Source organism: Equus caballus, chromosome 7, assembly GCF_041296265.1.
Source record: "Equus caballus isolate H_3958 breed thoroughbred chromosome 7, TB-T2T, whole genome shotgun sequence".
NCBI lineage: Eukaryota > Metazoa > Chordata > Mammalia > Perissodactyla > Equidae > Equus > Equus caballus.
In genome coordinates, this window is record NC_091690.1 from 100678367 (window position 1) to 100703167 (window position 24801).

Below are 24801 nucleotides of genomic sequence, written 5' to 3' on the forward strand. Positions count from 1 at the left end.
TGAAGAATGGTGAAAAACTTTGAGACAGAAATAGAATTAAAGAGTACATCTGATCTCCCATTCAAGAAAACTCTAATAGAACCAAAGCAGCTTTTTCTTAATTATGTTCTGTTTAGCACTAAACCATATGGCAGTGAAATGATTATAGATGCTAAAAATCCTAAAAACAAAACCAATTTCATTTAAATTTACAGACTGAGGCCTTACCAGTGAAACTGAATGCATATTTTTCTTAATTCAATTGATTTTTTTCTTGGGGGAGGGGCACAGTTGTAGTTTCATCGGGAAAAATGAACATTTAATCTTCTTAGCTCAACTAATCTTTTTTTTTTTTGGCATGGCTGGCAAATTTAAGTTTATATTCCCTTTTCATTTTACAGTTTTCCTTATCCTGACTACCATTTCCATGGTCTTTTAAACATTAGGAATGAGAAGGAAGTGTTGGGGTGCAATGTGAATTAGTTAAAGCTAAAATAAATATTATTATGCTTGTTGCTTAATGATAAACTTTACTAGTTTAGAGATTATTAGGCATTTTTTAGTATGCTGGTAAAATTAATTACAAAATACTTTTTGAGATTTGGGTAAAGCTTATCAAATTCATCAGTGAAGACTTGATCTCTCCAAAATGCAAATTAAGAGAACATGTTAGCTGCAAATGAATTGAAAAATCAAGAGTTACTTATATATAACAATTATATCAAACAAAATTACCTACAGAAAATGTTATCAAGCTGGTATTTAGATATATATTACATTAATAAAATATTAGAATAATATAGTATAATTAGTATAATAGTCTAAAATATAGTCTTACTTTCCCAAAATATAGCTTTCATAAACTCATAAATAGTGACTTTCTATCGTGTTACTTCTTTTAAAGAATTGAAAATCAATAAAAATAGACATTAAAATAGAAGAATCAATTTTGGGATCCACAATCTCTAAAGTGAACCTTTATATTTCACAACATTAATTTACATCATTTTACACTTTCACTATCTAGTTCACTGAAATCAAAATTTAGTATGAAATAGACCACTGTGGTTTAAGGAAATAGTCATGTTTATAACGTATCAACTCTGATGATAAAATCTTAACACTATAGAACTCAACTACTGTATACATGTTCTAAACATGGCTTTAATGCATCTCAACAAAACTGCTGAGGAAGCTAAATAGATCAGCTAACAATAGTACCTATGTAATTGTTTATTTTAATCATTTACTAAAATACTATGCAATAGTTTTATGAAAAGTTAAATTAATTTTTCTTTGTCGCATATGGGAAGTCAAATTTGATATATATATATAAATACACACGTGTATATGTATGGTTTTTCATGCATGAAAGCATTATAAAAACTTTATTAAATCTAGCTTTTAAAAAGCATTCACCTCTTGGAAATGTAAGTGCAAGAAGAAAATGTCTGACTTTACTCCTATATTATTTTTGCAATATTTTCTTAGCATTTAATAGTTATTTTAAATGTCTACAACTATTTAAAATATTTCAATATTTAATAAACTTACATGCTTTTTCCAAGTTCCTAGTGCCTTCTCATGCTCATTTTGAAGATTAAGGAACTTTTCTTCATTTTCTTTTACCTTCTCCCTTTGCAGCTCATTATCTCTTTCAAGGGTCTGCAATAAAATTAATTATCCAAAAAATAATCAATACCACATTAATGAATTTTGATGTGTTTTATGTTGCTTGGACCTTTGCTTCTAACATGCTGAAAGTGCCATACAGATCAGTGATAATGTGCTATCTCAACAATAATTTTCATAAATTAACAGAAAGGTGCTTATAGTTTAGTTAACAGGAAATAGGGGGAGGTTATGAAAAAGAAATGGCTATAAAAGGGTATAAAAACATTGCCATTATTCAGTTTCACTGCATAAGTTTTAATGTACTGAAAAAGTAATATAAAGTACAGCACTGAAAAATATGAAATGTAGCATAATCCAGCCTAACACTACTAAAAAATTTTAACTACCCTAGAACATTTTTTCTGTATCTGTTTATTTTAGAAATTAACTGGCTAGAAAACCCTTAAATATAATTTTAATTTTCAAATTAACACTTTTTAGTAGAGCTTCAATATTTACCATATTAACTTATTATTTCATAAATTAACATAATCACCAGCACACCACCCTCTGCCCCCCCAAAAATCTTTAAAAGTAAAATACTACCAAGTGTTTTCTAAGACAAGGGTTTTAAAGCTATTAAATCAGTGTCACCAATATTATTAGGTTTCTTCAATGTCTGCTGATAATCCAAGTAAACTTCTGTAAAAGGGTAAACAGTAAGAATTCTACCTACATGTCTGATACCTCTGGGATTTTTAAGTTCATTTGTTTATCACCATGAAACCTATGTACATTCAGGGTAAACATTTTAAGCCATGCAAAGGATATAAGAAGAAAAAGCAAAGTTTTCCTCTATCGGTTCTCTAGTTCTCCTCCCCAGAGGTAACCACTTAGCTGTTTCGTGGGTATCCTTCCAGAAATTGTCTCTAAGCATAAAAGTGTATAGAATATATATTTTTACATACAGATGAAACTATATCATACATACCATGTTATTCTGTAATGTTTTTAAAAAATAATATGTATTGTTTACTGTCCATATCATTATATACAGATCTATCTTATTTTAAAGGCTTCATAGTATTGCATCTATTTAGACTTCTCAATTATATCTAGTATCAATATGCAAAAAAAATAATTACGCAAAATTATGGAAACATCTAATAAAATGTACTTTACAATTTCAACATGATTCTCCTCTATCTCATAAAGAGCTATGCACTATTGAAAGGACTCAATGAACACCTATTTTGATTGTCTCTACTTCAGAATGAAGTAAATATTTTTACAGAAGTCATGTTTTCTTCTTAATTTATAGGTACATATAATAATAGGGCATTCTGAATATTTACAATGGTGTATATTTAATAGATGCTTACTACTTGAACATTCTAGCAAATATTTTACAGTATCTCTTTATATTGATAACAGTGTATTTTGGGAGATAAACAAAGTTTAGAGGAGACATGGAAGAATATGCCATGGTCTCTATTCTGGTAATAAATGACCAAGAGCATTACGTTCTAAAACTGTGTATTAAGTATGTCAATCATTTCCTGTCCCTGTCCATATCCCCATCTAAGAGAAACTGCCTACATCAGGTATTCTCTCAGTTTCTGTTTTTTGGAGACATTTCATCCTTCCATTACAATTTGGACCTATTGCTCTTTCCATTTGCAACACGGCTAAGGTTCTCTCTGAGGACTTCTTGTCTCTTCTGGGTGGATCTCCTGTTTCCTAGACATCACGGTTCCCTCTTTCCTATTTTATCCCCCTGTCTTGGTAAAGCAAACTTTCTATTACTTCTTGATAAAGGAGGCATGGATAGTACTGTTTTTTGAGATCCTGCATGTCAAAATATCTTTATTCTACCAATACTTAACAATTTGTTTGGGTGAACGCAGTACACGTCTGCTTGGGAAATCTATTTCTCCCCAAGCTCTAAAAGTGTACTTCTATTATCTTCTACCTTCCAGTGTTGCCAGTGAGAAGTCTGAGCCATTACACTGCCATTCTTAATTCTCTGTATATGACCTACTTTTTTTTTTTCCCACAGAGAGTTTTAGAATCTTCTCTTTGAGTGTAGTATGAATTTCACAGTGATATGCATTGGTGTTGGGCACAACAAAGTCAAATCCTTCAGTTCTAGGCTACCATCTTGTATTATTTCTTTGGTCATTTCCTCCTTCCATTTTCTCTGTTCACTCTGAAACTTATCAGACCTCTTGGACTGACTCCTCAGTTTCTCTCTCTCTTGTTTTCCATCTTCTTGTCTTTTGGTTCTGCTTCCTGGAAGACTATCTTCCAACCTTTCCATTGTATTTTTATGTCTGATAGTATATTCATTTTAAGGGTTCTCTTTTATTTTATGAAGATTTCCTTTTTTTTAATAGATTCCTAATTCTTGATTTGGGGATTAATACATATATTTCTATTAACTGAGTATATTTTCTTAGTTTCTCCAAGTTTTTTTCATTACCCTGTTTGTTTTGTCAGTTTTTCATGTTGGAGACTTTCAAATGTCTAATGATCTTTAACCGCCTATTCATATTTAAGAATAAGGTTGAAAGTTTTGTCAGATGGTGAGCTTCGCTGTAGGTTGACCTGGCTGAGCTATTTCACCAGGAAAGTTTAACTGTAGCAGCTATAGGCTTTTCTCTTGAGCAGGTTAGTTCCTCCAGAAAGGAATCTTCCATTATCCTGCCTGGAAGTTATAAAATTAGCTGCCCTCTAAATGGGAAAACTGGGCTGGGAGGTCTCAGAATTCTGTACACTTTCCACTTGTTTTCAATAGAATACTCTCACCAATGTACTGGCAAAAAAAAAAAAAAAGCAAAAACGCCTGATTTGCAGCATTTGCGAATTTCATTAGTGTTAAATAGTCCCACTAGGGTCAATTTTAAGCTACCACTGGTTTAACAACCACCTCACAAAATGACAACAGCCCTAATAAGCAGCTCGGCCTGGTACAAGCTGTCTCCAACAAACCACTGGATCGCCCCAACCTCAGCGGTCACTCAAACTCTCCAACGTAAACCCCCAAGCTTCTGCCTGTAGGAGACAGCCAGTGCCTATTTGTGCAGGGTAGGGAAGAGAATCTGGAGGGGCAATAGGTTCTTATATAGATCTTCTAGTTTTTGTTTTGTTGGGGGGTTTTTTTGTGAGGAAAATTGGCCCTGAGCTAACATCTGTGCCAATCTTCCTCTATTTTATATGTAGGATGCCACCACAGCATGGCTTGATGAGTGGTACGTAGGTCCATGCCTGGGATCTGAACCTGCGAACCCCTGGCCATCAAAGCGGAGTGTGCAAACTTAACCAGTGCACCACCAGGCATGCCCTAGACCTTCTAGATTTTGGCTTCAGTTGTGCACCCTAGTTGTAGAGGCACATGCCACTTGCAATTCCTGACCATTTCTGCATCTTTGACTTGTGTTTCTACTTTCTCTCATTTTCCAAGTAAATTTCTAATTTTGCATCTTATTCCTACTTTAAAAACTTTATTTTTATTGTTTCCTCTCCCTATTTCCTTGTCCTTGTAGATTTATGAATGTTATTTTACTGCAGTTTGAGAAGGAAATAGAAGTGAATGTGTGGGGGCTGGCCCGGTGGTGCAGCAGTTAAGTTCACATGTTCTGCTTCGGCAGCCCGGGGTTTGCTGGTTCAGATCCCGGGTGCGGACATGGCACCTCTTGGCAAGCCATGCTGTGGCAGGCGTCCCACATGTAAAGTAGAGGAAGATGGGCACGGATGTTAGCTCAGGTCCAGTCTTCCTCAACAAAAAGAGGAGATTGTCAGCAGTTAGCTCAGGGCTAATCTTCCTGAAAAAAAAAAAAAAAAAGGGAATGTGTGGCTTCAACTCAACATATAACCAGAAGCCCTGACCTGGCAATATCTGAACTTGCAAAAAGTCTGAATTTATTCATTGTTAATCAATCATTCGTTCATTTAATAAAATTTAATGAGCTCCTGCTATGTGCCAGATACTCTTTGAGGCTCTTATTTGGCATTATTTGCATCTGGATTAACAAATCTGAAACCCATCTCTGAAAAATGGATATTGTGGAAAGTCAAAATAAAACTATCTGTTAATGCTTTAATATACCAAAAACTAAGTAAATTATCCTGGTTAGTACTATGTTAATACTATGACTATAAAAGCACACTAAGTAAATTATTCTTGTTAACACTATGACTGCAGCTGCATACTATACTTATATCTGGACTAAACCATAATTAAATCATAATAGAAAATATTCTCTATCATGAGAATTTAGGTCTCTATGCTCCACATTGTACTATTATTAAAAAAATAAGATAGGGCCAACCCAGTGGCTTAGTGGTTAAGTTCGCATGCTCTGCTTCAGTGGCCCGGAGTTTGCCAGTTTGGATCCTGGGTGTGGACCAGACCTTGTCAAGCCATGCTGTGGCAGGCATCCTACATATAAAATAGAGGGATGGGCACAGATGTTAGCTCAGGGCCAATCTTCCTCAGCAAAAAGAGGAGGATTGGTGGGAGATGTTAGCTCAGGGCCAATCTTCCTCAAAAACAAAAAAAAAAAGATAGATGACAGTATGATTGCAGAGCACTGAAAAACAGTAGACCCCTAGGAAGAGTAATGACCCCTTTTAGTACAGGTGGAATGAGAATGCTCCTCAAGAGAACACTGGAGATATCTATGCAGCATAATCCTCAGCAACAGTTCAACGTTAATATTTTGTTACACTATATATCAGTAGTTCTCCAACACCAGTCTGCAAACAAGTATTGATCCATGACAAAACTTCACTAGTCCATGGCAAAAAAAAAGTCAATATAAGGTCATCAGATGTCTTTTCTTGTAAAAGACTGTCCATTATCCTGAGATTATATCCTTAATGTACTTTTGGAGTCAAAAGGTTCTCTTTTATAAAATAAAAGTGATGATAGATAGTACTATTTATTTTTTAATGTCCTTACTTGTCAAAATAAAAATCTGACACTTCTATCCTGTTTGTGCCAATACTTGGTTTGAAATTTTACTATATGAAATCTAGTTTCTCTATGAACTGTCAAGGTAATAATGGTGCTAAAGAAAGAGGCAATTGGATTATCTAAGATATTGGCAGTTATAGTTAAAAGATCCTGGAACCACAGTTAAGTCATTGTTAACTCAAAGAAACACAGGACTATATATATCTATGACTACAATAGGCCCTATAGAATATTCAATGATACATAAATATTGGATTTAGAGCTTATGAAGGGCAGTTTAAAAGTTGTGGTCTTCGTATAACTGATCTAACAAAAGTAGGAGCTCTCATAGATCTAGGAAAAATACATTAACAACGTAATGTTGTAGAAATAGTGCTGGAGCAGAATCAGAACGAAGACTTAACCATAGTCTTCCCACTAATGATGAAGCCTTGAACTACATCACTTACACTTGCTGGATATCTATTTCAGCATGAAATGAAATGGCTGGATTGGCTAATCTCTAATATTTTGTTCAGTCTAAAAATCTATGTTTCAACTCCTTTAAATGGATTAGGAGACAGTCCTGCTAACTGCAACTCATAAAGAACTTGGGTAAATGATGTGTTTCTTGGGAGAAAGTTCAACACACTGTATTAGAGAAATAGTCCTAGTTATCCATCTATAACGTGGGTAGAGGAGGTGGAGGGATACTTGCTTATAATTGGACTTTCAAAGAAATTTTTTTACTAGCCTTTTATTGGAGTTAAGAAGAAGGAGAAGTTTGACTCTAGCACACTTCTTCCCTCTCCCTCTTCTAGGTCTAACTCCTACAGTATTGGGGGCAGGCAAGAGAAATAAGAAATGCAAAACTCTCTTTACATGACTAGTCATAGAACATCAATGGTAAGGAGATAAAATTGCATTGTTCAGGTTAAGTGTGGTTCCATTCAATGATGATGGACTCAGCATAATTTGTGAGGACCAGTGCAAAATGAAAAAAGGAAGGGAAAAAAGCACTATTAAAGATACTAAAATATAAAACTTTTTCCTTTCTTCATGATCCCTCTCTCCCTGTCTCTTTCTCTCTCTCTCTCCCTGTTAACCTATCATAATGCTTTTTATTTTCTATTTAACGTCATGGTCCCTTGGGCAGGGGGATACTCACAGGGCAAATGCAAGTCTTCACAGATGCCTAATGGCCTAGCCACATGACTCAGCACAACAAGATCCACTAGCTACTGGGTTCTACCTCCTGGACCCATGTACTATGTCCTGGCTGGGGGTGGGGAAGTTAATCTCCCTGTCCCACAGGCCCTCTGTCCCAACCCATGGCAAATGAGTAACCCCCAAGGGATTGCAACTGCTGGGCAGGGATATACCTCAGTATCTGGACTTGGGACTCGCTCCCTGCCAAGACACCTACCTAACATGCCAAGGCACTGCCAACCTGGACAGAAGATGCTATGATGCACATGCACTCGACCCAGACCTTCCCTGCTACATCTAGCCCCCACCAGAGGTAAAGGGCAAGAGCAGAACAAAGGCCTTTCTCTATCAGTGTGACCCAGTCAACCCACAGCAGTGGTGAGACAGGAGCAGGAAGGAGGAGGCCAGGCAGGGCCAAGGGCACCAAAGGGTGGAAGAGCCAGCAGCCAAGAACTGGTCCTGGGAGACAGTGGGAGACAGTGGGAGACAGGAGAATGTCTGAGCCGAGGCTCCAAGCCCCCAGTGCATGCTCCATTTTCCCAACAGACTTAATTTACAAAACATACATTCAAAGTTAAAAATTAGGGGCCAGCCTGGTGGCACAGTGGTTAAGTTCGCACGTTCCACTTCGGTGGCCCGGGGTTTACCGGTTTGGATCCCGGGTGCGGACATGGCACTGCTTGGCAAGCCATGCTGTGATAGGCGTCCCACATTTAAAGTGGAGGAAGATGGGACGGATGTTAGCACAGGGCCAGTCTTCCTCAGCAAAAAGAGGAGGATTGGCAGCAGATGTTAGCTCAGGGCTAATCTTCCTCAAAAAAAAATTAATAAAAATTTTAACACAGTGACCACAGAATATTAAACCTGAAGCATGAGGCTCTTCTGAGTATGGGTCCCTCTGCAACTGTACATTTACATACCAATGAGGCGGGTCCTGGCCTCTGCTGATGGTGGTTTTACATGAGAGGTAATCCTAGTTTTCTTGGGAAATGTTCAGCTTCACCCTTTATTACCAAGAATCCCTTGAGAGGGGCACAAATATGTTCCACTGGCCACCCCAGGAGAACATGTCCCCAGCTCCTTCTCTTGAGATGGACATCCCATCACTCAGCCTAGTGACACACAGGGCAATTCCTGCCCTTCTGCTAACCTCCATGTTCCTTCATGTGCAGCCAAGGAACCTCCAGGTTCTCCCTTTTGCACCCTTCCAGGGCCATATACTATTGGAACAAGCATAACACACTTCAAGCCCCATTGGCACAGATTACTCCAAAAACTTTCCTCCTTGAAATTTCTAGACCAGAACTGGGAATCAATTTATATGTTCTTGGTACACTTTCAAACTTCAAGAAATACATGCCAAGTTCTTCCACATGAACTTGTCACATTCTACTCTACTGGTAACTCCAGAGTGGACTTCAGGTTTCCACAATATTTCAAGCATCCATCTGAGGAACAAGATGGCAGTCTGCCCTTCTTATACACCCATCTATCCAAGTGATTTTCCTGTAGACCCTTTCACTTAGCTTCATGAGGGGAAATACACCCCCTCCACTATGGATCTAAGAGAAAAAGCCTCTTATTGAACCTTCAACTCACAAAACAGCCATAATTTCTTCCCCTCCCCAGCCACTTTCTTATATACACTGGAAAGAAGATGATAGCACAATTGTTGTGGTAATAGGATCAGTTCTATCATGTTCCTGTGAAGAGAGATCTGCCCCCAATTTCTGGGAGTCACTGACCACTCTCTTAGAATATGGTGACACTTGTCACCTTTTATTTTCAGTTTTGGATCTTGGCTACAATTCTAAGACAAAGAAAAGAAAAATCCCATTCAATCTGTTACAAAATTAAATCAAATACTTGATAAAATTGACATTTAACTAGTGACTTAAATGTTTTTTAAAAAATGCTCATTACTTTGGACATTTATACCATGTTGATGAAGGAAGCCATTATTTTACCCCTAAAATCCAAAATGACCTCAGATAAAGTTGGACAGATGCATGCAGCTAAACAGGTGAAGCTCATTAGATGAAAATATTTAAAACATATATATATATATATATATATATATATATATAAAACCTGAGTATTTTCCTTTAGCACCTTCAATTCTGCTTCCATTTCAGTATTAGCTTGAGTCTGTTGCTGAAGTAATTGTTGCATATTTTGGTAAGAAACGATGATATCCTTTAAAAAAATATAAATATATATATTGATTGAAAAAGTTTTAAGATAGTAGGTATGTTTCTAAACTCATTCTTAAAATACATTTTCTAGTTTCTTAACTTCTTATCTTTATAGTTTAATTTCAATGCTATAACAAACAATATACTGAAATAAATTAATGACACATTTTACTAATTTAATATCTAGAATAATTTATATTACATGATTTCTTACACAGTACTATTTTCAAGAGTTCCTCAAATAACAAACTTTTTTGAAATGGACCATAAGTTCTGAGACACTACTGAAAAAGGTGAAGAATTCAAAACTAAAACGTTTGTTGGCTTGCTCTCCAAATAGTAAATATATCACTACTAAAACGTCATATTGCTAATGGGCTAGGATGTTATGGCATGCATTCAGAATCAAATGGAGGAAAAAACAGAGGAGGAAAAAAGAAACAGGAGAAGTTTTCTTTCTCACACTTTTTTTTTAAAAATAGAAGAATTATAAATGTCAAATAGATTTAAATAAGAGTATAATATCCTGTAAATGCATGCTCTAAGCATACAGACATTTCAATAATTATCTGCTAGGGTAACACTGGTCTAAATCATCAAGGAAAAGGCTGATTTATTTTAACTCATTCTATTTATTTAAAATACACACACACACACACACACACACACACACACACACACACACACATATTTGGCTGAGGAAGATTCACTGAGCTAACATCCATGCCAATCTTCCTCTATTTTGTATGTGGGTCACTGCCACAGCATGGCTGCCAACAAGTTGTGTAGGTCTGCACCCAGGAACTGAACCCAGGCTGCTGAAGCAGAGCGCACCAAATTTAACCACTAGGCCACGGGGCCAGCCCCTATAAAATATTTTAATGTAACATTTTTTCCAGCTTTTGAGATATAATTGACATATATCATTGTGTAAGCTTAGGTGTGTAACATGATGATATGTGTATATATTGCCAAATGATCACAACACAATAAGGTTAACATCTCTATCACCTCACATAATTACCAATTTTTTTGTGTGTGGTGAGAACACTTAAGATTTACTCTCTTAGCAACTTTCAAGTATATATAACACAGTATTGTTAACTAAAGTCACCATGTGTACATTAAGTCCCCAGAACTTACTCATCTTATAACTAGAAGTGTGTACCCTTTGACCAACATTTCCCCATTTCTTCTCTCATTTGTTTTTTAATGGGAGTATATGTGAGACCTGGTTAAAAAGGTACACATGTATTCATTCAATATGCACCAACTGAGTACTTACTATGTGCTAGGAACTGACCTAGGCATGATTCCATTTGTTACTTATTTCCCACATTGTATCTGCTTTTTAAAATATTTACTAGCTTCCAAAATATCTTATGATTGCTTGCCTGTTTTTCTTCTTGAATATGGATAATCTCTTCATTAATCTTCTTATTTAATTCCAATTCCTTAAAAAATGTGAATAATTTTAAAGTTATGATACAAAATTTGGCGAGTTCTACATTCAATTCAGTGCTCAACAAATTTGGAAGTGTCATGACCTATTATTACTCCAGAGTGCCAACACTGTTTGCTGTTGAAGTGGTGACTCTAGTGAACTGAATATGTATTAGATACCCAATACAGGCTGGTACAAACTTATAAATGTTAATATTAAAAACTATACAATTTCTCATCTCCAAAAACTTTTCTGGAGACACCACTGTACCAGAAGATTACCTGATACCATATTAAAGTGGAAATAAAATAGTTATAGCCAAATTTTACTGTCCTAAAGTCATGTTGATAATGGCAAAAATTATCTAATAATTAAAAAAAAGATTCATAATACCTTTTTTTACTATGTATATTAACTTTACGAAGAAGGAACATTTTTGTATTATAATCTGGAGCTTCAAAGTTTTACAAAAATATTAATTTTATACACATGAATATGTTTAATTAAATACCATGTTGAATCTTTCTTGAAGTTCTTGAAATTTCTGTTCTCTAATTGTTAAACTGATGTTTTCTTCTCCCATCTTATGTTGACACGCGATCTTGGACTTTATCAAGTCTGAGGTTACTTTTTTTAGCTCCTTAACATAGGAAAAACATCAAACAGAAAATTCAGCATACATATTTCATCAAAGCAATGTATTTTTCTGACATTTTTAAAGTCCATTTTTAAACCTATGATTATAATTTACTACATTTCATATATCAAGATAATACTACTGGTCCATCAAGGTCTATTTCCCCTAGTTCCCTTGCAAGATAAATAGCCAAGGTGGGAATGCTATTTGTGGCTATGGAATAGCAAAGACAATGATATAAGGATAAAATGCATGATCTTTGCTCTTAAAAAGAGTGCACTAACTAAATGAACTAAACAACCAGAACTAGGGAGTTTTCATTCATTACTTATTCAACAAAAATCTTCCCAGATGAAATGATAATAAAAAGATTATCAATTCCCAAGTTCATCAGCATCTAATAAGAAAAATTTAGGGGCTGGTCCCGTGGCGCAGCAGTTAAGTACACACGTTCCGCTTCTCGGCGGCCCGGCGTTCGCCAGTTTGGATCCCGGGTGCAGACATGGCACTGCTTGGCACGCCATGCTGTGGTAGGCATCCCACATATAAAGGAGAGGAAGATAGGCACGGATGTTAGCTCAGGGCCAGGCTTCCTCAGCAGAAAAGAGGAGGACTGTCAGTAGTTAGCTCAGGGCTAATCTTCCTCAAAAATGAAAAAGAAAAAGAAAAAGAAATTTATGTATGAAATAATTACATTATGTATGAGTGCTATATTACAGTAATGTATAGCAGCATAAAGAAGGAAACTGGCTGAGGGTATCAAAAAGGCATTACATGGAAAAATGGTATCTGAACTGAGTCTTTACAGATAAATTTGCAAAGAGGACCAAAAAGAGTAGACATTCCAAGCAAAAAGATTCTATGTGCACAAAGGGACAGAAACATGAAAGAGCATGGTATTTTTCAGGGAAACAGAACTAACACGATATGGCTGGAGCTAATATGCTATGGATAAGGGGGAGGAGTAGAATATTGGTAGTTTTAGCTAGAAATCTGGCAGGATTCAAATACTGAAAGAGATCTGTAGGCCAAACTAAAGAGTTTTAATTTTATCCTATAGGTGATGAGGAATTAACCATCGAAGGATTTTGAGTAGGAGAATGACATAATATATTTTCTACGATGGACAATATTCTGATACTGACTCTTAAGAAAGCCGAAAAGCACAAATTATTAGGCCTGAGCCTATTGTAACTATTCTCAAAAAAAAGTCCTTCATTCATATTTTTTAAAATTGTAAAAGGTTACACCTGATGAATTCCCCCAAGTGAAGTTTCAATGTACCAGTGATGGTTCACTTTCACAGGCAGCAAGATAGTTTCCTTCGAAAGGAGAGTTGTATGAATTTTTGGGGGGTGGAGGGGAGGAGGAGAAGGGATGCAGAGAATGAAAAATCAATCCAAGGTGTGCTCTGCTGATCCTGAAGTTAAAATAAGTCATTAAAGGAGATGACTTACAGGCAGTTGAAAATAGGGAACCAGAGATAAAGAGAAATGTGAGGCTGGAAATAAAGATATGAAATGAAGTGAATGAATGAATGAATGTAGGAGTATAAGCCAACTGAAAGAAAGAATATGGGGGCCAGCCCCATGGCCAGGTGTTTAAGTTCTTGCACTCCACTTTGGTGGCCCAGGGTTTCACCGGTTCAGATCCTGGGTGCAGACATGGCACTGCTCATCAGGCCATGCTGAGGTGGCGTCCCACATAGCACAACCAGAGGTACTCACAACTAGAATATACAACTATGTACTGGGGGGCTTTGGGAAGAAGAAGAAGAAAAGAAGACTGGCCACAGATGTTAGCTCAGGTGCCAATCTTTGGAAAAAAAAAAAAAAAAAGAATATAAAAAAAGAAAAACTGAGACCTCAGGACAGAGCTTTGGAGGAATGGAAGAAAAAGGAAGACAATCAGGGAGCCAGAGGAATTTATTTGTACCAAAAGACCTTTAGAAACTGAACTATCACATAGAACTAGAGATGTGCAGACTCAATGCATATAAGAAGCTGGCAGTGCAAGAGTATGAATAGTTATTCCCTTTTAATAAATATATGCTTTCTAATGGGGATGAAGGAGAGAAGAAACTTATGTGGATAAATTGCTTATGCTGCTACTATATTAGTAGAATGGTTAAGATCACAGGTTCTGGAGCCAAATTTGTCTAGATTCCAATCCTAGCTCTATTTTTCTTGTTGTGTAACTTTAGGTTACTTACTTAACTTGATTCTGCCTCAAGTTCCTCATCTGTAAAATGGGGATATAATTTTTAAAAACTGAACACAGTGCCTGGAATGTAGTATTCCACCCAGTAAGTACTGTGGATCATCTATTATATGCTAGGCACTATTATCTATTATTGCTACTATGGTGAATCCAAAGGAATTCTATGATTATTTTCTCTACTTTTAAAATAAAGTAGTCTGAATGCTTAATAGTGCTGTGAATAATTGTTCTTTTCTTTATTTAAAGAATTAAGACTCTTCTTTCATAGCTGACAACAGTAAGGGTTCTCCTATAGACTAGAACTCCTCAAGGAAAGGCACCATGATTCATACTCATCCCAAAGCACATTAATACATTCAGGGATCTAAGAGGAACTAAAGATGAGAATGAACATAAGAAGAAAAGAGTGATGACCATGATATGAAAAAAGAATGTGACTTATCTTTACCTAAAATAAGATTTGATGAATTCATAAGTTGATTTATTCAAGATAAAGTAGACGGCAATAAAAATATTTGATGAGAGAAGTCAATATCAGCCAAACAGACTATTGTTAATGACACAATAGTTGACAGCGAATTTGCAAGATTGCATAGAAAGTGATAGCCATTAAGTATAGTGCTGAGGGTTTAATTGCTCACTGAACCAACTGGCTTCAAGGTGACAACTGCAGCCCTGTAGACCACCATGTTACAGACAGATGCTCCTGGTTTAAATGTGAACAGAACAGTGCAATTTCCTTACTGATAATGGAAAAATAAAGCTTAGTAGACGGTGAGTCACTGGCATTTAAAAGAAGAGCATATTTTTTGGCTAGAAAATAATCTTGACTATTATAATCAACAGCCCTAAGCCTGTGAGCCTAAAATAGGTTAATTCTGCATTATAAGTGCAGATCAAAGAATCCACTAGAAAACAATTACAAAAATAAGACAGTATAATAAGACATTACTCTAGTTCATAAGCCAGATGGTCTCTGATTTAACAAATTTATTGAACAAAAGAATTTATTGATCATATTATTTCTACCTTGGATAAATATTTGAAAACATGGGATTATAGTTAAATTGACCATGGATACTGAAGGATATAAAAATAAATCTAGTCATTTCAGCAATTAATTTAACATCTTAAAAACTTAAGAGATTAATTCAAAGGAAAAATGTCTGTTAGAGGATCTCAAAAGTTTTATCTCAACTCAGATTTATAGCATGTTTGACTGGTATTTATATTGTTACTCAGTATTTAGTCAAACGTCATCTGAGTAATAAAAATAAATCTTTTATGCTCAACTGATTCTATTTTTTTAAAAAGAGACCAATGATATTGGGTTTAAAATAATGTACATCTTTCTTTACACACTGGTGTTCCTAAAAAACTTGCCTTCAAGCTGTGTTTTTTGTAGACTAAAATAGTTTTTAAAAGAAAACTTGCAACAAGTTTTTTAATTTTTAATTTTTTTATATTGAATTTTCCTAAAGCAAGAGACAGCAGTATGAAATAAATAAACTTCAAACAACTTAGAAAGTAAATTATTACATGGCTTGTTTCATATTAGTGATCTGCTCTAGGTTTACTCATAAGACACAATGTCCTATTGATAAAAGTACAGTTAAAGTGAGGTATAAGGCTAAAATTTATATTCACATAAAGTGGCTTACAATTCTAATTTAAAAAGGAGGATTGGTTTTTAAAATTTTGTCTTCAGTCAAGATTACAAAGTGCAAAGACTTCTATGTCTTTCCATATTTTTCAACAACTGAAAACATGGAGCTGTTGTAATCAGCTAAATTTTATAGGAGACACTCCAAAATGCATCGATTCCTATTACAATAATGTTATGAAACAACAGGGAAGTGGGAAGAGGGACTAGGGGTGAAAACCCAGTATATGGCTGACAAAAGTAAAAACTAATCATTTCTTATGTCTTTCTTTTCTTCTTATAAATTACTTACTTAATCTTAAGAGCATAATAAATTAAAATCAGAGACCTCCATGAAGTGATTTTCCACTGAAAATATGCTTTTGATTTAACAGCCCTTATAGCTTTTAAATATCCTGAACTTTTAGTACATTGTCTGTTTTCTAACCATTTTATTCAAAGTTGTTAGTGCAGCAAATAAACAGCACATGCTTTGATCTCATTAAATTACAACTTATAGTTCCTAGAGTCATAAATATTGTGCCCTTTTCTCCTTTACCCCTCCTTTTCTGGTATGGGGTAGTCTGTTAAATATCACTATCTCCTTGAGTGCTCTGACGTTTACTCAGACAAACAGCAGAGGTTATGAATGTTGTTCACAGATAGCATCGGGAATTCTTCATGATTGCCATAATGGTGAACCCAGCATTCAAAACTGTAATACCTGGTTTAATCTAACAACTAAGTTTGGTCTGTTTAACTTTGCTCCACAAAAAAAAAGAATTTTATCTTATCACAAACCAATAACTTAACTGTTCTGGACAAAATCATAAAACAGTACAAAAGAAAAATAAAAATTATCTTAGCAAAATTAGTAATTAAAAGTTTTAGATGAATTATATAACCAATGTTACTAAATGATTAGCTTCTGAAAAAGAAAATCAAAAGAGAAAAAACTTTTTTAAAGTTAAAAATCAAGACTACATAAAAACATGCAAAATTCCAAATTATTGTACCGAGAACGTCTGAAATATTAAAAATTGGCTGTTAAAATATATTTTTAAGTTCCTATCCTTTCAACTACTCGGCCCTAGAACTCTCAAAGGTAACAAAATTCTCTCACTTTATCCTTCCATACAATCTCTCTTCCAAGAACTACCTGGCAGCACAATCACTGACTGTAATGCTTTCTACAGTGACAGAGACCACCACTGCATGACATATCAGCACATTTAGGTAGCCCTGACCTAGGCTGAAAGACCTGGGAAAAAGGGGCAAGAGTGCTCATGAGCAACACTATTCCATTCATGCATAAAAAGAGACATTCTTCCCTCTTTCACATAAATCCACCCAGGGTATCTCTCCATGCAGTTACATGAGCCTCGTCTCCATCTACAGGTCAGTTTTAAACTATACACTAGAAATACAATAGTCTATTATGTTACAATAAAACATTTGTCATGGCTGGCCCGGTGGCGCAGCGGTTAAGTTCGCATGTTCTGCTTTGGCGGCCCGGGGTTTGCCAGTTTGGATCCCGGGTGCAGACATGGCACTGCTTGGCACGCCATGCTGTGGTAGGCATCCCACATATAAAGGAGAGGAAGATGGGCACGGATGTTAGCTCAGGGCCAGTCTTCCTCAGCAAAAAGAGGAGGATTGGCAGCAGATGTTAGCTCAGAGATAATCCTCCTCAAAAAAAAGAAAGAAAGAAACATTTGTCTTTATTTAATGGAAAAAATACATAATTTAGTACAGAAATGTATGAGGTATAATCTTTTCATAATAATGCAAAAACCAATTGAAATAGCATAAGAATATTTTAATACAAAACATCAAATTAATATGATTAATCACTTAAGTCATTGATAAAAATATTAAAAGAATAAATGAACCAAAGAGACATCACCGAAAACATGCTTATTCACAACTGCTCAGAATTTATTTATACTTGCATTTGAAGTTTATATTGACAAAAATGAATGGTCCTTTTAAATATTCTCTGATTTGGGACTACAGACAAATTTTTGCAAATTATTCCTTTTTGTCTTTATATTAAAAACAGTCATCTTTAATATTCTAGGATGTGACTGAAAAGAAATGTTCTCTACATATAAATTGTCCTCTTAGGTAGTTTGCTAGAAAGACATAAGACTTTAAAGGATAGGAATACATGCTAATTACCACTCATTCTAATGTTCTGCACATCTATGCTCTTACTTTTCTGATCCCTTGGATATAAAAATAAGAGTCCAGGGAATATAAAACCAATTTATTGGCAGTTATAAGACCAAAGACCTAGATATAATAGTGTTAGAAATATTAATGGTCTTTGAACTTTGGCTTAACATTTAGAAACCACTGCAATTTTTATGCCAAGTGGTCTTGCTTTCCTTGAATGATGCTAAAAGAGAAAGTAGCAAAACTTCCTGATTTCTTAAATCATGCATTAAAATATACGTCATTCACCTGGCAGCACAAAATACTCCTCTTCAAAACGTAAGCCTCTGTCTCTAGATCCTTAATAAATTTCTAATTTCAGTAAAATTACTGCTAAATATAAAAACAGAGGGACTTCTGGTTTCTGCTTCAGCATGTAAGGAGCTTAGAAGTCGCCACTTCATCTGAATAACAAGTAAAAAGCCAAACAAACTGAAAATCAGCAACTCTTCTTAGATCTGTCAGAGAAATGAGGTCACCAGGCAAACTGCTGCCTCAACAACTGGAGAGATGGGCAGGTAAATACAGAGAATCATGAATTACCAGAGCAGAAACCCCCAGGAACCACTGCCAGGGCAAGAAAACCTGAACTGTAACTGATGAAATGCCAGAGGCTCAGTATGGACAACTCTGAGAATTAAAAACTCAGGGGAGACAGTCATAGGGGGGACCCCCACACTTGTGTGAATTTCATCTCCAGGTCCTCTCACAGCAAATGTCAGAGAAAAATTCCCTCCTGTTGCCAGCAGGAAGAAGATAGGAATCATTTTGAAATAGCCAGAGCATTCTGTTCTTAAGAAGGCCTCCTCTCAGAAGAAACTATTTGACCTGAGCCTAAACTACCTAGGGGAAGGCAAATACCCAACTCCAGCCCCTCCAACCATCTTGTACCACCTAGGGTGGAGGGAATGCAAAGCACTGGTGAAGTTCACAGTCCAGCAAAACAGGCTCACCAAAAGACTGAGAGTGAATCATAGGACACCCCACATATACCTCACCACTGCATTACTAAAGGCCTATTTACTGCAGTTCCTTTCACCCAGCACATCATGACCACCTTTCAACAAAAAAATTACCAGGCATACTAAAAGGAAAAAACAGTTTGAAGAGACTGAACAAGCATCAGAACCAAAGTCAGATACAGCAGGAATATTATCAGTACAAGAATTTTTTAAAACTATGATTAATATGCTAAAGGCTATAATGAAAAAATTAGACAGAACACGTGCAAACAGATGGATAATGTAAGTAGAGAGAGGGAAATTCTAAGAAAGAGTCAAAAAGAAATGCTACAGATCAAAAACACTGCAACAGAAATGAAGAATTCCTTCGATGGGCTCAAAAATACCTGGACAAGCCTGGGGAAATAATCTCTGAGCTTGAGGATATGACAACAGAAATTCCTACACTAAAACCAAAAAAATAAGATTGAAAAAAGTGGAACAGAATATCTGTCAACTGTGGGACACCTATACAAAGTGTACACATGCATAATGGGAATACCAGAAGGAGAAGAAAGAGAGAAAGGAAAAGAAGCAATAATTTAAGCAGTAATGACTGAGAATCTCTCCAAATTAATATCAGACACCAAACCACAGATCCAGGAAGCTCAGAGAACACCAGGAAGGATAAAGTAACCCCAAAAATTATACCTAGGCATGTCATATTCAAACTTCAGAAAATTAAAGATAAAGAAAAAATTTTCAAAGGAGCCAGAAGAAAACAAAACACCTCACCTATAGAGGAACAAAGATAAGAATTACATCTGACTTCTCCTCAAAACCATACAGGCAAGAAGAGAAATATTTGAAGTGTTCAGAGGAAAAAAATACCAACCTAGAATTCTGTACCCTCTGAAATTATCCTTCAAAAGTGAAGGAGAAATAAAGACTTTTTTCAGACAAACAAAAATTGAGAGATTCTGTTGCCAGTAGACCTGTCTTGCAAGAAATGTTAAAAGAAGTTCTTGAAAGAGAAGGAAAATGATACAGGTCAGAAACTCTGATGTACCTAAAGAAAGGAAGACCACTGGAGAAGGAGTAAGTGAAGGTAGAAGAAAATTTTCATTTTTCTTATTCTTAATAGATCAGATAACCATTTGTTCAAAATAATAAGGGCAACAATGCATTTGATTATGTATTCTTATGTGTATATATATGTTCACGTGTGTTTATATACTAGTGAAATGAATGACAGCAGTGATACAAGGGATGGTAGGGAGGAATTAGGACTATTTTGTGTTCTAAGGTACTTGCATTACTCATGAAGTGGTACAGCGTTATTTGAAAGTGGACTTGATTTATTGTAAATATACAGCAAACTCTAGGGCAAGCACCAAAAAAGTTAAAAAAGAAGTATGACTGATATGCTAACAAAGGAGAGAACATGGAATCATATAAAATGTTCAAGTAAAACCACAAGAGGCAGAAAAAGAGTGGAAAACAAAAACAGGAACAAAAGACAACAAATAGAAAACAGGAATGAATATGGTAGATATTAATCCGACTATATCAATAATCACCTCAAATACCAATTAAAAGACAGAGGTTATCAGAATGGATCCAAAAACAAGACCCAACTACATGTGACTACAAGAAACCCACTGTAAATATAAAAGCACATATAGACTGAAAGTAAAGGGATGGAGAAAGATAGACCATGCTGACACTAATCAAAAGAAAGCACAAATAGCTATATTAATTTCAGCCACAGTAGATTTCAGAGCAAGGAAAGCTATCAGGGACATAGAGAAGCATTATGTAAAGATAAAGGATGAATACTCCAAGAAGACATAACAATGTCGTCATGTGTATACGCCTAACAACAGAGCATCAAATACATGAAGCAAAAACTAACAGAGGCTGGCCCCATGACAAGTGGTTAAGTTTGCCTGCTCTGTTTTGGTGACCCGGGGTTTGGCGGTTCGGATCCTGGGCATGGATCTATGCACTGCTCATCAGGCCATGCTGTGGTGACACCCCACATAGAAGAACTAGAATCACCTACAACTAGGATATACAACTATGTACTGGGGGTTTGGGGAGGAAAAAAAAAAAGAGGAAGATTGGCAACAGATATTAGCTCAGGGCCAATCTTCCTCACCAAAAACAAATCTAACAGTACTGAAAGAAAAAGTAGAGAATCCACTGTTATATTTGGAGACTTTAACATCCCTCTTTCAAAAATAGACAGATCCAGCAGGCAGAAAATCAGAAAGGACATAGTTGAATTTAACAGCACCATCAACCAAGTGGATATAATTGACATGTACAGACTACTTCATCCAAAAACAGCAAATTAAAACTTCTTCTCAGGCTCACAATAGAACATTCACCAAGACAAACCACATTCTGGGCCATAAAATACATCGTAACAAATTTAAAAGAATAGAAATCATACAATGTCTACACTCAGACCACAAGAGATTTAAACTAGAAATCAGTAACAGAAAGATAGCTTGAAAATTCAAAATACTTGGAGATTAAACAACACATTTCTAAATAACATGCAGGTCAAAGAAGAAATCTCAGGAGAAAATTTAAAATATTTTGAGCTAAATGAAAATAAAATATAACACCAAAATTTGTGTAATGCAGTGAAAGCAATGCTTAGAGGAGAATTTATAGCATTGAATGCATGTATTAGAAAAGAAAAAAGATCTAAAATAAACATCTTAGCTCCCACCTTAGGAAACTAGAAAAAGAAGAGCAAATTAAATCCAAGGTAAGCAGAAGAAAAGAAATAATAAAAATTAGAGCAGAAATCAATGAAAATGAAAACAATAAATCAATAGAGAGAATTTAAAAAACCAAAAGCTGGTTCTTTGAAACAATCAATAAAATCAGGAAGCCTAGCCAGACTAAGAAAAAAAGAGAGGGGATACAAATTACTAATATCAGAAATGAAAGAGGAGACATAACTATGGATCTCATGGACATTAAAAGGACACTAAAGGAATATTATGAACATCTCTATGCCCAATAATTTGATAACCTAGATGAAATGGACCGATTTCTTGAAAGACACAATCTGCCAAAACTCACATAAGAAGAAATAGACAATCTAAATAGTCCTATGTCCATTTAAGAAATTAAATCAATAATTAATAACCTTACAACAGAAAGTACAATGCCCAGATGGGTGCACTGGCGAATTCTACCAAACATTTAAGGATGAAATTATGCCAATTCTCTACAATCTCTTTCAGAAGACAGAAGCAGAAGGAATACTTTGAACTCATTCTATAAGGCCAGTGTTACTCTAATACTAAAACCAGACAAACACAATTAAAGTAAAGAAAACCATACACCACTATCTTTCACGAGGTCAGATGCAAAAATCCTCAACAAAATAATAGCAAATTTAATCCAACAGTGTAAGAAAAAATAACTATACACCATGAGCAAATGGGATTTATCCCAGTTATGCAAGCCTGGTTCAATATTTGAAAATCAATTAATGTAATCCATTACACGAACAGGCAAAAGAAAAAATCACATGATCATATCAGTAAATGCAGAAAAAGCATTTGACACAATCCAACACTTGTTTATGATAAAAACTCATAGCAAACTAGGAATAGAGGGGTTTCATCAACTTGATTAAGAACATGTGAAAAAAGCCCTACAGCTAATATCATACTTAATGGTGAGAAACCTGATGCTTTCCCACTAAAATCAGGAACAAGGCAATGACATCCCCTCTCACCACTACTTTTCAACACTGTGCTGGAAGCCCTAGATAATGCAACAAGACAAGAAAAGGAAATAAAAGTTATTTAGATTGGGAAGGAAAAAATAAAACTGTCTTTGTTCAAAGATGACATGATTGACTACGTAGAAATCTGACAATCAACAAAAACTCTTGGAACTAATAAATGATTATAGCAAGGTTGCAAGATACAAGGTGAATATACAAAAGTCAATCACTTTCTGTACTGGAAAAATCCACAGTTCTTCCCTCCTTATAGGGAAAAACCCAGTCCTTCCTCCTGTTTTCTCCTGTCTGTGTCCTCTACTACTCACACAGAACACTTCTCTTCTGTTACTTCTCATCACCAAATGTGTAGGGGTTTTCCCCCCATCAAGCAATTCTCTGTGACACCAGCTGGGTATCATACAATTAAATTCAATTTGGACAGTATCTATCTGGAGACAGCATGAGATCCCATAGGTTAAGGGCTCAGTCTCACAAGACTGCTCCCATCCCACTTCAGATGCCAACTGCAAATCCAGGTTATCACCTGTGCTTCTGACCTATTGGCTATAAATCAGAGGTTCCCATGACCCACTCATCAGGTTTGATTTATTTGCTAGAGTGGCTCACAGAACTCAGGGAAAACTTACTGACATTTATCAGTTCATTAAAGGATATGATAAAGGATACAGATGAACAACCAAATGACAAGATACACAGGGTGAGGTCTGGGAGGATCCTGAGTACAGGAGTCCCCATGGAGTTGGTGTGTGTCATCTTCCCCATATGTGGATGTGTTCACCAATCTGGAAGCTATCAGAACCCCATACTATTGGGGATTTTATGGAGGCCTCCTCACATACGCATGATTGATTATTAACTCCATTTCCAGTCCCTCTTCCCTCTCTGGAGAAGTGGGGGAATGCAGGCGTGGGGCTGAAAATTTCAAGCTTCTAATCATGGCTTGATTTTTCTCTTGACCAGCCCCCATCCAGGACCCAGCCAGGAGTTCACCCAGAGTCACCTCATTAGAACAAAAGATGCTCCTAGTGCTCTTATCACGTAGAAAATTACAAGGGTTTTAGGAGCTCTGTGCCAGGAACTGAGGGCAGAGACAAATATACATATATATTTTCTATTATTTCAGACTTTCTTATATACTAGCAATGAACAAGTGGAATTTGAAAATAAAAACATATTAACTTTTTACATTAGCATCCCAAAAACAAAATACTTGGGTATAAACCTAACAAAATATGTATAAGATCTATATGAGAAAAAACTATAAAATTCTGATGAAGGATACCAAATAGAACTAAATAAACATAGAGATAGTCCATATTCATGGATAGAGAGACCCAATATTTTCAAGAGGCAGTTCTTCCCAACTTCATCTCTAGATTCAATGCAATTCCAATCAAAATCCCAGCAAGGTATTTTGTAGATAGCAGCAAACTTATTCTAAAGTTTTTATGGAGAGGCAAAAGATCCATAATAGCCAATTCAATATCGAAGGGGAAGAATAAAGTCAGAAGACTGACACTACCTAACTTCATACTATAAAGCTACAGTAATCAAGACAGGTGGTATTGGTGAAAAAATAAACAATTAGATCAATGGAACAGAAATGAGAGCCCAGAAATAAACCCACATAAATACAGTCAACTGATATTTGACAAAGGAACAAAGACAATACAATGGAGCAAAGATAATCTTTTCAACAAATGGTGATGGAACAAGTGGACATTCACATGCAAAAAAATGAATCTAGACTAAGATCTTATACCCTTCACAAAAATTAACTCAAATGGGTCATAGACCTAAATGTAAAACTATAAAACTCCTAGAAGACAACATAGGAGAAAATCTAGATGACCTTGTGCATAGCAATGATTTTTTAGATACAATGCCAAAGGTGATGCACAAAAGAAATAACTGATAAGCTGGACTTCATTAAAATTAAAAACTTCTGCTCTGCAGAAGACATTGTCA

The 24801-nt window shown here is 35.7% G+C and overlaps 1 protein-coding gene across 11 annotated transcripts in view; it reads right to left on the minus strand.

The window, feature by feature from the left end:
• Nucleotides 1–24801, minus strand: part of CCDC73 (coiled-coil domain containing 73) — a 151568-nt gene that overhangs the window by 25539 nt on the left and 101228 nt on the right. For 6 of the 11 annotated variants that reach the window (XM_070274984.1, XM_070274991.1, XM_070274988.1 and 3 more), the window contains 4 exons: nt 11910–12038; nt 11349–11408; nt 9851–9955; nt 1534–1644 (listed from right to left, as the gene is read on the minus strand). In XM_070274984.1, the coding sequence (XP_070131085.1) occupies nt 1534–1644; nt 9851–9955; nt 11349–11408; nt 11910–12038 (405 nt within the window). The remainder of the gene's footprint in view (nt 1–1533; nt 1645–9850; nt 9956–11348; nt 11409–11909; nt 12039–24801) is intronic. The other 5 variants (XM_070274993.1, XM_070274989.1, XM_070274990.1 and 2 more) reach the window with 1 other exon arrangement.